The following is a 13,524-nucleotide window of genomic DNA, read 5'->3' as shown; positions in this document are numbered from 1 at the left end:
GAGTCAGCTACTCAGTCAAGAGACCCACAAGGATCCCGGCTTCCCATGCCTCCTCCCTGGAGATGACGTGAAGGGGGGAGAAAGAACTTGTGCCCCAGATAGTCAGGCAGGGTAATGGCATTGCCTTCTCAGATGTCTCACAGAACACCCTGCCTTGGCCCGGCACGCAGGAAGGGAGTCCTACACCCACTGCCTTGACTTTCGAAGGTATCCTTGGAATGGACTTGGAGGAAGGCTGAGAGGAAGAGAGTTGCATTTCCAAGAGACGCTCTGGTTTCCGTACTCAACCCCAAAGAGTCCATCTTGTTGAACTCATTCAGTGTTTCCCAAACTTCCATCCCCCACTTTTGCCTTGTCTGATTATTAAGTGTACCATTTACTTAATTTTCTGTAAATAGATGTGCTCTTTTTTTAAGAGGTCCATACATTTATTTCAAAAAGAAACTTGATGCACTACAGTAAGTGGAAAATCAGCCTCTTCTTTTTGCCATAAATAGAAGGTTCTAGTAAAAATAAAAATAGCAAAACAAAACTGTTGCCAGCTGGAGGTTCTCCCTGAGCCCAGCCTTGCTGTGTTTAAAAAAAAAAAAAAGTGAGATTATGACTTTTCAGAACATATCAGCAGTAGCCTGAAAGCATCCCCTTGATGTTCTCAGAACTGCAAGGGAATTTTTTTTTTCCTGAGGAGCTGGGAAATGTCTCTTGGGACAGTGCCTGTGCTCCCTGGATTGAGGCTGGGAGGAGTCTTGCCCTCATGCCATCTCCCTCTGGTCCCTGCAGTGCCCGGAAACGCCCCATCCCCTACTACCGGCCCAGCCCCTCTTCGTCCAGCGGCCTCAGCAGCACCTCCTCCTGGTACAGCCGCTCAGCCAGCCGAAGCTCTTCCCGGAGCCCGAGCCACAGCCGCAGCCGCAGCCACAGCCGCAGCCACAGCCACAGCCGGACCCGCACTAGCAGCAGCTGCAGCTCCCGCAGCCCTAGCCTGGGCTCTCGGAGCCGGAGCCGGAGCCGGAGCCGGAGCCGGAGCCGGAGCTACAGCTCAGCAGACAGCTACTCCAGCACAAGGCGCTAAGCAAAGGCCCTCCCTTGAGCCAGCTGCCTGTGGTGCCCCTTTCACTCTGCCAGCCTCCCCCACTCCCTGCCCACCCTGCCTTCTCCTTGGTACAGACATTGAGGGCTCCTGGGCCCTGTCCTTCCTGCTCCCCTTGGGGGTGGGAGGAAAAGAGGGTATGGGGGCTTCAGCCTCTATGTCGAGCTCCTAGGAGGCTCCACCACACCACCCTGGGGCCCAACTCAGGCCTGAGCATATGGAGTGAACCACCTTCTGTTGGCACAGAGAAATCTCAAAGGTTTGTAAGAAGCGATGGGTCCGTAACTCAAAAGTTTGGGTCAGGCCAGGAAAATGTAGAGAGAGTTCTGCTCACCCACTGCTGGCAGGCTGCGTACGAAGGCCAGTGGTACTTCCTCACACCTGCCCTCGTTCTCCTCTCATTCAGTCTCATGGCTGCATGTGTATGGACCCTGATGGGCGTGAGGGGTGGATGTTAGAAGAGACCAAGGGCAGTTCAGGCCCAGGAGAGGAGTCAGGCCTTTCAGTTCCCCACATAGGCCAGAGCAAAAGCTAGAAGGCTGTTGGGTCCTAGAAAGGGAGACACGTGGGTAGGGGACATGGACATTTCAGTTGGGGGTAGGTGTCGGGAGATAGGAGATGGACTCTCGGGCCGTGAGTGTAGAAGCAAAAAGAGGGGGTCAGTGTGCCGCTCGCAGTACCTCCACGTGGTCAGGAAGACGGGACCAGTAGTTTCTAGCCAGGGAGAGGCCACCGCACCGTTTACACAAAATGCCTCTTGGTGGCTCACACGGACCCGGTGACCTCTGAGAACAGACACGGTGGACAGTCAGGACAGCCTGGTCTGCGACCCCACTTCCCAAATTTGCCTCAGCCCTGTTAGCTGGCAGCAGCTTAATTCCGCGGGACCGTCTGCTGAACATTCACCAGTGCCGTGGCCAGCTGCCAGCCCCCAGCGCCAGCCAGTCTGGCCTTACCCTCCGGTTGGCGCCTGCCTGCCCCCTCCTCACTGCCCAGACTGCCACACCCTGGATCCTCCCCAGTGCAGCCCAGCACCCACCCACCCTCAGCCTAAGTCACCTCCTTTGCCTTTGAGGAATTTTGCCAGGATGGGGCACAGCAGCTCAGGTTTGGGGGAAAAGATCCAAATGCAGCGAGTCTAGGGGAAAGGGGCTTGGATGCTCCGCAGCTCGCACTGGTCTCTGGAGTTTCTTATCAGCTCGGGAAAGCCCTACCTTCATTTCTGCCCCCGCCCCACTTTCCCCCCCGCCCGGGGCTGGGCAGCGAGGGTAAGCTGATCTCCAACACACAAATACCACCAGCTGCTTCACCCATGGAAGGCCCTGAGAACAGGGGCATGAGGGAGAAGATCCTTAAAATAAACTCTTGGGCATCCCCCTCACCAGCTGACTGGCTTTCTGGAGCCTTGCCGGTGAGTTTCCAGTTTGTGGTGGCAACAGCAGCAGGACAGGGCGTGGAGGGAGAGGGTGAAAGGGACAGTTCCCGGCTTTGGATGCTGGGGCTTTGGGAAGCAGAAACCAAACATTCTTTATCCCTTACACCCCAGTGGGTGGGGGGGAACATTTGAAAAAAAAATCCTTTTTCTTGGAAGCAGTGAAATCCTCCCCCCGGGTCTTTCCCATCACATCAGCCCGTGGGTCCAGAAACTGCCCTGCAGCCAACCGGAAAGTCCTTCCTCCACTGGGAGAGCAGGGCCAGGCGCCAGGGCGGCAGTGGAGGACCTGGCTTTTCCACGATGCCCTCTGGCCCAGACCTGGGCCCCGCCCGCCAAGACTAACGGATGCCAGTGCTATCACCGCAGAAGGCCTGATGGCACATGCCTGGGCCAGGGGCAGGTGCCCTGCGAGGGCATGTACAGCAACTGTAAATAACCCTCTTCCCCGCCCAGGAGTCCAGACTGGACTCCAGTCTCCATGGAGACAAAGGCTTTCTGGAGCCACAGAACCTCCTTAGCAGGACAGCAGTGAGAGACCCAAGAGCCGGTCCCCCGGTCCAGACTGCCTTCATTCAAGCAACTCTAGGGGTTCATTTTTGCCGGGGGCTCCTAGCAAACCTCTTATTTATCTTATTTATTTATTTATGGTTATTTATTTATTTATTTATTTATTTTATTTATTTATGGGATTCTCGTTCAGTTGCCGTTAGCAGTATTCAAGTATTTATTTCTATGGAGAGGGGTGTGTGTGTGTGTGTGTGTGTGTTTGGGCAGGAGGGGGAACTTCTACAGTATTTTTGTGCATCTCTCTTTTTTTTCCCTCATGTCTCCATGGATGGGATTTGAGAGGCTGGATGTGGATGGGAATGTTGGCCTTTTCCCTGAAGGGGAGACTCACAGAGCTCTAAGCTTGGAACATCCTGGAGGTGGCCCAGAAGTACTGCAGACCAAAGGTTCAGGACTAAGTCCACGTCTGGTGAGGTTCAGGCCTGCGCTCCAGCCCCCTGCCCCCCAGCTACCTAACTGAGGTACACCAGAAAGATGAAAACAGTCAAGAGGCTTACGAGCTAAGGTGCTGACCTGACATGGTAGAGTCACAGCTGACATGGGGGTTAGAGTCTAAAGTTAGCATGTAAGGCAAAAGCTGCAGAGTCTAAATCACCTGTGAAAGTTCTTTCGGGAGGCACCCAGTGTGAGACAGATGTGCACATCTTAATCTCACCCTTGTTCCAGGGCACACAGTTAGCGGGTGAGATCATATGCTCTTCTGAGCCTACCTAGTTGGTTTCATGTAAGTTACACTTGCTTCTGACTCCCCCTTAGCTCATTTCTCCCCATCCCCTGAGAGCTCAAGGCTGCTCTGTGGACAGCCTGCCTTGTGAGGAGGTTATCAGCCATCCTGGGAGAGAGACACAAACCCAAAGCAAAAGCCTTTTTCTGTGATCTCAGAAGAGAGCACACAACTGTTTCTGAAATTAGAAAACAAAACAAGATGAAAGGAGCAGCCGGAGGTTCCCACCAAGAAGGTCATTTTGGAACCTGTCCTGGGAACCAGGATCCAGAGGTCTTGACCAGTCCTGCCTCTCTGACCAGCTAGCAGTGTCTTCTGGCTGCTGGCTGGAGAGGACTCCTGCCCTTTCCAAAGTCGCTCTTCACTGCCTTGACATGGCCAGCTTGCCTGGTCCAGCTTTGGGTTTGGTGAGACTTTTGCAACATCCCTGATTGTTTCCCTGGCAATGTGACTTTACTCTGCTCTAACCCAAGCAAGGGAGTACCCCTAGCCTGGGAACGTTTGCAAGAGCTTCAATGCCTCCTGGGAGAAAAATCTGTCCCCTCCCTGTCGCTTGGTGTGTTTCTCGAATTTCCTTTACATTTCCTTTTTTTCCATCCAAAAATAAAACTGTTTGGGGGCACCGGTAAGCCTTGTTTAACCAGAACCCCCAATCCCTGGCACTGCTGTTCCTCTGCCTAATTCACCTTCATTACACTTCTGCTTCCAGGGAATAAGACAGATTGCCTGAAACCTGCTCATGGTGAGGACTTATTTTTAAAAGCAGTATGGAAAAAGGGAGGGAGATGTGGTTTGAGGTCAAGCAACATTCAGCCCTTCGACCTTCCTGCTATGGATAAGTCCCTAGATGAGTGGAGCTAGGCAAATTGCTTCCTTTCTCTGGGCCAAAGTTTCCACCTTTGAGTAGTGGAGGAGTTTTTGAGATACAACCCTAAACGTTGACCTGAGGCCTGGGCAATTCTTCAAAGACAGCGTGAGTTCACTGAGACTTAGAGAAAAAAGGAAAACATCCGCAAACATTTTTAGGAGGTTCTCAATCATGAGACTAAAACCTAAAAGTAATATGTGAACTCCCTTCAGTTGATTCAGGAAAGCTAATTCAAATCCCCCACCCAGGGAGGGACATTCTAGTTCATCCAGGTTGGACTGCAGTCCTACCTCCACGTCTTCCCTTCTTTGATGGAAAGGCAATCTTTCAGAAGCAAAAGATAAAAAAATAAAACAAATTATGATGTTTGAAAGACACGACGGTCTCAGTCTCAGAGACCCCCCATCTCTTCATTTACTTAGACCCATCTTCCTTTCCAAAAGGCTTTGCTTGAAGAGGCCAACATTTGGGGTGCTCCCAAAGGTTTGAAAGCACATTTATTTCTTCTCGAGTCCCACTTCCATCTTTTCTTCTGCTGTATTCCTTTCCACGAATATTCAAAATAGTCTCAGGTGCATGTGTCTTGCTTTGTTTTCTTCTCCAGCTGAATAGAAAATTTTGTCTGATTAAAAAGAAAGAAAACAAAAAAGGCTCCTCAAACCACACCTCCTCTTCCACGAGCCAGCAGTGTCCAGCTGAGGAACTTAGGGTAGATGTAGTGTCATCAAGCAATGCTTTGTTGCGACCTCTTCCTTCTCACTTCTGCACCCATGAGCCAGTGATACTGATGGAGTTGTTGTCTCCCCTCTGTCTGTGGCTGTTGTTTTGGGTTTTTTTTGTTTTGTTTGTTGGTGGTAGTTGTTTTGCATTGTAAATACCATGATGGGGATTCCTCATCAGAACGTGGCTTATTTAATAATTTATTTCCTATTTATTGAGTGGTATTGGGAGAGGTGAAGGACCACCTCTTCTCCCGAATTGCTATTGGAAATCCGTCCGCCTCTCAGCTCCGGGTGTGGCTGTCTGCAGTGGGGGGTGCGGCTGTCTGCAGTGGGGACGTTATCGCCCATGTAATGAGTGCTAGAATCACCCAGCAAATTGGAATTGGCGGAAATGGAGGCTTCAGTCATACAAATTAAGCTCAAATGGAACTAAAACACTGGTTATCTCCAGGAAATCCTCATTTAGATGGAAATTAATTGAGGAATGAAACGCTTGCGCACAGACTTCTATTAAAAAGTCACAACTCCTTGAAAAAGAGAGCGAGAACAAAAAATTGTAATTCCTTTTCTGTGGCCAAGAAAAGCTATGCCTCATCTTCTAACGAGCTGAGCCAAAGAGATGGGAACAGCATTCTTGTGTGGTTCTCTTACCTGTATGTGTCTGTCTGGGTGAAAAGGAGTGGTTCTCAGGCCTCAGTCTTATCATCTGTAAAATGGGGCTTGGCCTAAGTGTTCTTGGCAGGGTGGAGGGGAGGGGATTCCCACTCTGATGCTGTGAGTTCCAAACTGTCAGATATAGGGTCCCTCGTGTTTTCTGTAGGTTGAAGGGCCGGAAGAAAATAAAGAAGCAGGGCATGGACTTCATTTGCAGGGTGAGGTGGGGGCAGCTGAGTCCTGCAGTCAGACACGGTAGACCTCCAGGTGCTGCCCCCTGGGAACTCTTGTGGCCTGGGTCAAAGCCCTCTGTATGAGCCTGAACTTCTCTCCAAGCCCAGCCATCCAGTGTATTCAAAGGAGAGACCAGGATGGCTTTGCCCGTGCTCTGGATTTCACGTGTCAGGCCATGTTTGGTACAATTGTTCAAACAAGCCAGTGACACAGGTCATATTTCCACTTTTCAGATGAGAAAACTGAGGCCTGGGAAGGGGGAACTGACGTGCCCAGGCTCCCTTGAGCTCCGATCTGCCTGACTCCACGCCCCACCCATGCTCTTCTCGGTAGCTCTTTCTTGCCAGGCCTAGGCTGTGAGGACTTCTCTGTGTGCTGTATCTTTTCTCTCCCAATACCCAGCTGTTTCCTCCAGCAGTCATTGGCCAAGGACCTAGTAAAATCTACCACATCAGCCCTGGGGGCTTGATCCACATCGGGGGCTGGAACTCCCACCTGGAAAACCCCAACCTGGGGGTCCCACCACCAGCCCAGCTCAGCCTGAGCAGCCGGCCTCTGCTGCCCACATCAGAGGGGGAGAAGCTCCTGTGTTTTCCAGCATCCTGGGACCCTGTCCTCTACCCAGTGATACAGTGGCCATGGCTTGTTTGATATCTGGTGTCTACAGCTAAGCATAACCTACCCGAGGTTTCCGATATTTTTCAGCCTGTACGAAACGTGTCTCTGTTCTAATAAAAGGTTCCATGGTATGGTGTTCTCATCCGTGGCCCAGCGTCCTCTGTCTACGTAGGGTGCCCAGAAGCAGAGGGAGGGTGGCTGGGAGATGGGGACAGAGAACAGCCAAGCGGCACCTGCTTTTGTGCTACACGTCATCACAGTGTTCATCCCGTTCCTTTCCTCACAACAAGCCTGTAAGTATTTTGGGTTCATATATACATTCATAGCAGCCACCTTTCCCTGAGCCTTTTTATCTTAGTCTTCAGCACAACCTATATTAGGTATAGGTATTAAGCTCTCTTTTCTACCAAGAAGGAAACTGAGGCCCAGAAAAGCAAAGTCACCAGCCCAAGGTCACAGAATCGATGATAGGATCCCGGCGGGCTGACTCCAGACCCCAGGCTGTTCACTGCTCTGCCCTACAACACATCCGCTTATGCAGTAAGTGACCACTTTCCTTTGGTACAATGGTTTTTCCCCGAGGCCTTCACGGTCAGGAGGAAGTTCAGTGCAGGGCACAGATTTGGGAGTCCAGAGACCTGGATTCTAGTCTGGACCCCGTCATTCTTAGCGGTGTGCCATGGAGCAAGGACCGCACCCCACTGGTGGCTCTAAAAAAAACAAATTGAGTGCATGCGACGCACTCAGTGAATGTTAGTGAGCGTGATGACTATTTCCTAAACCGAGCTACGGGAGGGGCTTTCGGAAAGACAGCCTAAAGTAGCCAGCTCGGAACAGTGGGGGGCCCCCCGAGACCCCGTGGAGGCCCCCGGAAATGTTCTCAGTGTCGGGTGTGAAAGTTTCTTTCCGTGGAGAACAGGGGTTGGAAACGCCCGTGGGGACAGCCAGGTGAGGAAGTGTACAAGGTTGGGACTCCGGGGAACCGGGGAGCCCAACATACCCCTGCCAGGGAGAGCTGTCAAATTGGTGTTGCCACATCTCCCAAGTTCTCAAGAGAACCTGAATTTTTAGATAGAATTTCCTGATGTTTAAAATGTTCATAACTCATTCCTTTATCAAACACTATGTGGGTCCAAAAAATTGCACGCACTTGCGCACACACACCATATATATATATATATATATATATATATCTCATCCCAGGGGTCAGAGAGGACGTGCCTCAGGCCCACGCTTACCCGTACCCCAGGGCTACTGGGAGGTTGTTTCAGCCCCTTGTTTACACGCGAGTGTGTTGTTAATTAGCGAGGGGAGAAAGAGTGAACAAAACAGGTTACCACCGTCCCTCTGGAAATCCTCCTTGGGAGCCATTTGGATGGCATCACCCCCCTGGGGTGGATCCAAAGCTGTCTGTCTATCACCACTCCCTCCCTGCCCCGTGCCCCCTGCCCTACCTCGTGCACACTGATTCCTTCCTTCCCAAATTGGCTTGGTTCAGGCAACCACCAGTGTCCTCTTTTGAGGCTTCATCAATAAATAATAATATAATAATAATAAATACCTTTTATGGGTCAATTATGTGCCAAGCCCTTTGCATACATTAACTTATTTCATTTTCCTAAACCCTATTTAGCCCCATTTGACAGAGCAGAAAGTTGAGGCTCAGACAGGGAAGTCCATGTAGCTAGTGGGTATTTGAACCGAGGTCTGTGGGCTGCAGGGCCATTTCTGCTGCACCTCTCTACTCCCGAAGGTGTGAGCCCCATCTGCTCAGAGCTAGCTCTCCCTAAGGGCCTCTGATGACTTTTTCTGGAAAATGTGTCTGCCAGGAGGTGGCCCCTGTGATGCCAGCCGCCTCCTAGTGACTCATGGAGGAGGGCTTTGCCCTTCTCTCCGTGTTCTGGCTCCCAGTTATGGGGCTCTTGTGTTTTTTTCTTCCTGCGATTGGCCTGAACAGGTGACCCAGCCCTCCCAGTCTCCAGGGGAGACAGCCCTGCTTCCAGACGTGCCTCTCTTTCCAGCCAGGTTGGCGGCTGCCCAGGGATGGAGCAGAGGCAGCGTATACCCTAAACTTCTCCAGCCCCAGGGGCACACACAGCCCCTCCACTGGGTGAAGACAAGCAGACAAGCAGGGGGTGGGGGTCAACATCAGAAAATAAAAGTTCCCAAGGGGCAGGGGCCCCTAGCTGGCTTCATGAGGAGAGCAAACCGAGCCCTCTCTGGGCCCTAGTTACTCCACCTGATAAAAGAGGTTGGCTTAGACCAGTGTTTCTCAACCCTGGCTCTACATTAGAAACACCTGTGACCTTTATAAAACCAGCCACGCTCAAGCCCCACCCCCCACCTCAAATAAGAATCGCCGAGAGTGGTTGCCAGTCAGCCATCTTTTTAAAGGCTTCCCAGGTCATTCTAATATGAAGCCAGGACTGAGAACCGCTGAGTTAGGTGGCACCTAAGATGTCATCTGCCGTCCAGATTTGATATCCTGTGGTGTGGTACAAGCTGCCATCGTGGTACTGAGAAAAGGAACAACGGCCACTTGTGTAGAGGACCTGCTCTGTGCCGGGCACGATTCCAAGCGCTTCATGGACATTGACACAAATTACTTATGTGATTTCAACCTCACATCCTTATGAGGTAGGTATTATTTTATGCCAATTTTACAGATGCAGAAACTAAGGCACAGACAGGGGCCTCAGGTCACACAGCTAGTAGGTGGCACAGCTGGATGCTAGAATGAGGGTGAGTCCAAAGGGACACCTAAAACAGCCTTGGAGGTTCAAGGAAGGCATTGCAGAGAGACTGACATCTAGGCTGGTGCCTGGGCAATGAGTGGAGTTGTCCAGGCCAGAAAAGGGGGCCCAAGAAAGAGGAGGGAGGGGCGGGGGTCACAGGCAGGGGCGAGTGCGTGTGTGCGAGACCAGAGGAACGACTTCACCTGCCTGCAGTCGGGCTCTGCCCCCGCCTCTCCTGTGCATTCCCTCCATGGCGCTTACTCCTATCTGTAATTAGTGTGTTTACTTGTTTATGTGTTCGCTGCCCATCTCCAAGAGGACAGAAGCCTTGCCTGCCTCGTTCATCCCCGCTCCCCGTATGCCCAGCAGGAAGTGCCGGCCCTGGCCGGTTGCCATGTAGTTGAGTCCGCTCGGAGCTGACAGCTGTGCGCCCTGCCCTTCCAATTCCCACGCATTTCTAAACTGGTTAATTTTTACCTTATGTGGGGTGTGGGATGGGGAGTGTGGCTAGGAGGGCAAAGCAGTGACATGTCCCACAGGATCTCTGGTGTGCACACCGTCCCTACGTCCCTCCCCGGGAGTGAGAGGAGACAGCATGTGTTGTGAGACGGACGGGTGAGGGCATCTACTGTTCACCCAGCACCGTGTGAGGCTCTGGGGGATATGGGAAAACGGCATGATTTTTTTTTTTTTTTTTTTTGCAGTACGCGGGCCTCTCACTGTTGTGGCCACTCCCGTTGCAGAGCACAGGCTCCGGACGCGCAGGCTCAGCGGCCATGGCTCACGGGCCCAGCCGCTCCGCGGCATGTGGGATCTTCCCAGACCGGGGCACGAACCCGTATCCCCTGCATCGGCAGGCGGACTCTCAACCACTGCGCCACCAGGGAAGCCCACGGCATGATTTTTTAAAGGCAGTTTCTGAGAGTGAGGGCTTGGGAGTCTGAAAGACCTGGGTTTGAGCTTGACTCTGCTACTTCCTAGCTGAGTGTCTCTGTGTAAGTGGCTTAGCCTCTCTGAGCCTCAGGTGCCTCGTGTTTCCAATGGGGACAATGAAAGTATCGATCTCATAAGGGTGACGTGGAGCTGGATAGAGGTGATGCGTGTAAGCACTTAGCCCAGGGCCTGGTGGAGGTAGTGTCCTTGTTACTGATCCTAAAAAAGTTGGGGGTTGGGGGTAGGCTGGCTGAGTTGCCTAGATACCCTCCTGATAAGTTTCTGGGATGATGCCGGGTCACCGTGGCAAAAGCTCAAACAGCCTCTCTTCTCACCTTTCATCACCTCGAACACCGAATTCTCAAGAGAGGCGCTCCCAGCTGCCGGCCTCCATAAATATCTCCTCCACTTAGAAGAATCCAGAGTCTCCTCAGAGCTTGGCGATCTCCCCACATGTATCCCCACCCTGACATTTCATCAACATTTTCTACCAGAGTAGTTCTCACATCCCTCCACCAGTGGAAAGACATGGGGCATCATTCAGGCATTTGTACCCAGAGCAACAGGGGTTTCCACCCCCTCTGAGTCCTGGCTCTGAACCTTCTATAACTATGGCCAACCTGTGGCCAGGTGACTCATGGCAGGTTTTCTTTTCTCCCTGGAGTCTCTCTCACCTCAAATCCTATCTCTAGGTTAAGTAATCTTAACCTAAGGGAATCCATGACCTCCCGTGCTTGGGCTTCAGAGAGTCTGTGAATCATCTGACATCCCATGCCAAGTTTTTATGTATGAAAATATCAGCATTTTGGTGCAGAGAAGTACACATTTCCCACCAGTTTTCTAGAAGAACCAACTTGAAGACTTTAGGACTCTTCTGCAAAATCTGTCTTTACTCTCTCAAGATGCGGCAGAGTTTCTAGTTGCCTCCTGATAGCCACTGCCCTTTCATCCACAGTAATAACCCCCACCCCAATTTTTAACTGGGTTCAGGGCCATCCAGAATAAAGACTGCATTTCCCATCCTCCCTTGCAGCTAGGGTGGCCATGTGGCTAATTTTGGCCAGTGAGAAAAGGCAGAATTTTTACATGGTTGCTTCCAGAAGTTGCTATAACAGAGATGCGTTGTGCGCTTTTTGTTTCTTCCTCGTCCCTTCTTCTCGCTGGCTGGAATGAGGACATGGCGGCTGGAACTCAGGTGGCTCCTTGGCCCATGAGATGGCTTTGGGAATGGAGCCCATACAGATGGGGCAGTAACAGGGAAAGGTGTCGGTCCCCAAGGACTGTGTGGAACACAGCATCATGCCAGCTCAGACAGAATGTCTCCGGACTTTAATATTAGGAAGACTGAAACCTCTCTATTCTTATAGCCACTGTTCTTTTGACTCTCTGTTGTTCTCAGCTGAAGCTGATCCTACCTCGTATTCGGGGTGAATCTAAGCCAGCCCTGAGAAGGAGACATCACGTTTATAGCTCCCCTTATCCACCTCTGTACATCCTCCCAGAGACTCCAACCTTCCTTCCCCTCCCAGCACAGACTGCGAGAACCCTCTCAGGCTGAGCCCTCCTAAGAGCTGTCATCCCCAGACCTAAAATTAAAAAAAGTTTCCAAAGCAGTTGCCTGGTGTCACGGTCACCAACTGGTCAAACCACCTCCTGCTCTGACCTCAGAGGTATCTGGGAAAGGGGACCTCAAGATTATAGACTTTCCAGCTCTCCCCAAAGATCTCAGAGCGACCCTCTGCTAAGTGCTTTGTAATGGCATTCTGCATAAATGTCCCAAACTGGGAGGAATAGATACCTCTTTCCCAGCCAGGTCTCTCCATAGAGAAGGAGAGAGAATGACTTACCCCTCAGAACGATGCTAGCACCGAGAAAGTTCTCTTGAAGGAACACCAACAACCACAAAAGGACAGAATTTGGAAAACTATTCATCAGAATAGCCTGGGTTATGCTGTACTAACAAATAAACCCCAAATGTCAGTCTTACGAGGACAGAGCTTTATTTCCCATCCAGCAGGGGGACACCTCTCATTGATGACGTTGGTGACCAGAGTGCAGCAGGAAAGGGGAAGCACCCAAGGGTCCTGCCCTCATGGAGCTGAGTTCTCCCTGGGGCTATTATATTAAATGCTTGGGACTGGAATTGACAGACATCACTTCTGCTCACAATTCATCTGCCACAACTAGTTACATGGCTTTTCTCAACCACAATGGCATCTGGAAGTGCATCGCTACCTACCAAGTGCCCAGAATTGCACTGAATCCCAGTGATGTGCCAGGTACTGTTTTAGGTGCCAAGGACAGAGCCCTAAATGACAAAAGTCCCCACCTCAGCCCTCGTGAAGCTCTCATTCTGATGGATTAAAAAAAAAAAAAAAAGAAAAAAACCCAAATAATAAAGTGGTAAAATGTAACTGTCAGTTAATGGCCAGGGCTATGAAGAAAAAGAAACTAGCTGATGTGAGAGAACATGATAGGAGAAGGTTTGTCCAAGTAAGTGACATTTAAGTAGAGACACAAATAAAGTGAGAAACCAGAGATGCCGAGATTTGGGGAGGAGTGTCACAGGTGACTGGAAGGTCCTCGGACAGGAATAAGTGTGGCTCTTCTGTCCCAAGGGCAGAAACAAAGCCACTGGGACTTCAGCTCAGGGAGCAAGGGGTGGATGGTAGCAGGAAATCAGATCAGAAACGTAACTAAGAGCCTTTACTTCCTTCGTAAGACTTTTCAGCATCTAAAGGTATTTAACTTGTTGATTGGATTATTTGTTTATTGATCTATGTGAGAGCAGAGACTTTCGCCTCGTTCACTGGTTTCTCCAGCCCCTAGGGTAGTGCTTGGCACATAAGAACTTAATAAATACGAAGTGAATGAATAAAAGAGTGAATGAACAAGCATCTGCTTGTCCTCACATGTTCATTGCACGGCACCACCATCCACCTGT

General features: G+C 51.0%; 1 protein-coding gene across 1 annotated transcript in view; it reads left to right on the top strand.

Moving 5' to 3' along the window:
* SRRM4 (serine/arginine repetitive matrix 4) overlaps positions 1-1,072 on the top strand; it is a gene marked incomplete at both ends in the record, with an annotated part of 164,466 nt that extends 163,394 nt beyond the window's left edge. The window contains one exon of the mRNA XM_079717056.1: positions 781-1,072. Coding sequence (XP_079573182.1) covers positions 781-1,072 — 292 coding nt within the window. The remainder of the gene's footprint in view (positions 1-780) is intronic.
* Between the last annotated feature and the right edge of the window lie 12,452 nt (positions 1,073-13,524).

The sequence above is a fragment of the Hyperoodon ampullatus genome (genome assembly GCF_949752795.1).
Source record: "Hyperoodon ampullatus genome assembly, chromosome: 13".
NCBI lineage: Eukaryota > Metazoa > Chordata > Mammalia > Artiodactyla > Ziphiidae > Hyperoodon > Hyperoodon ampullatus.
The sequence above is the reverse complement of the archived record's forward strand: the minus strand, read 5'-3'. Positions and strand labels throughout refer to the sequence as shown.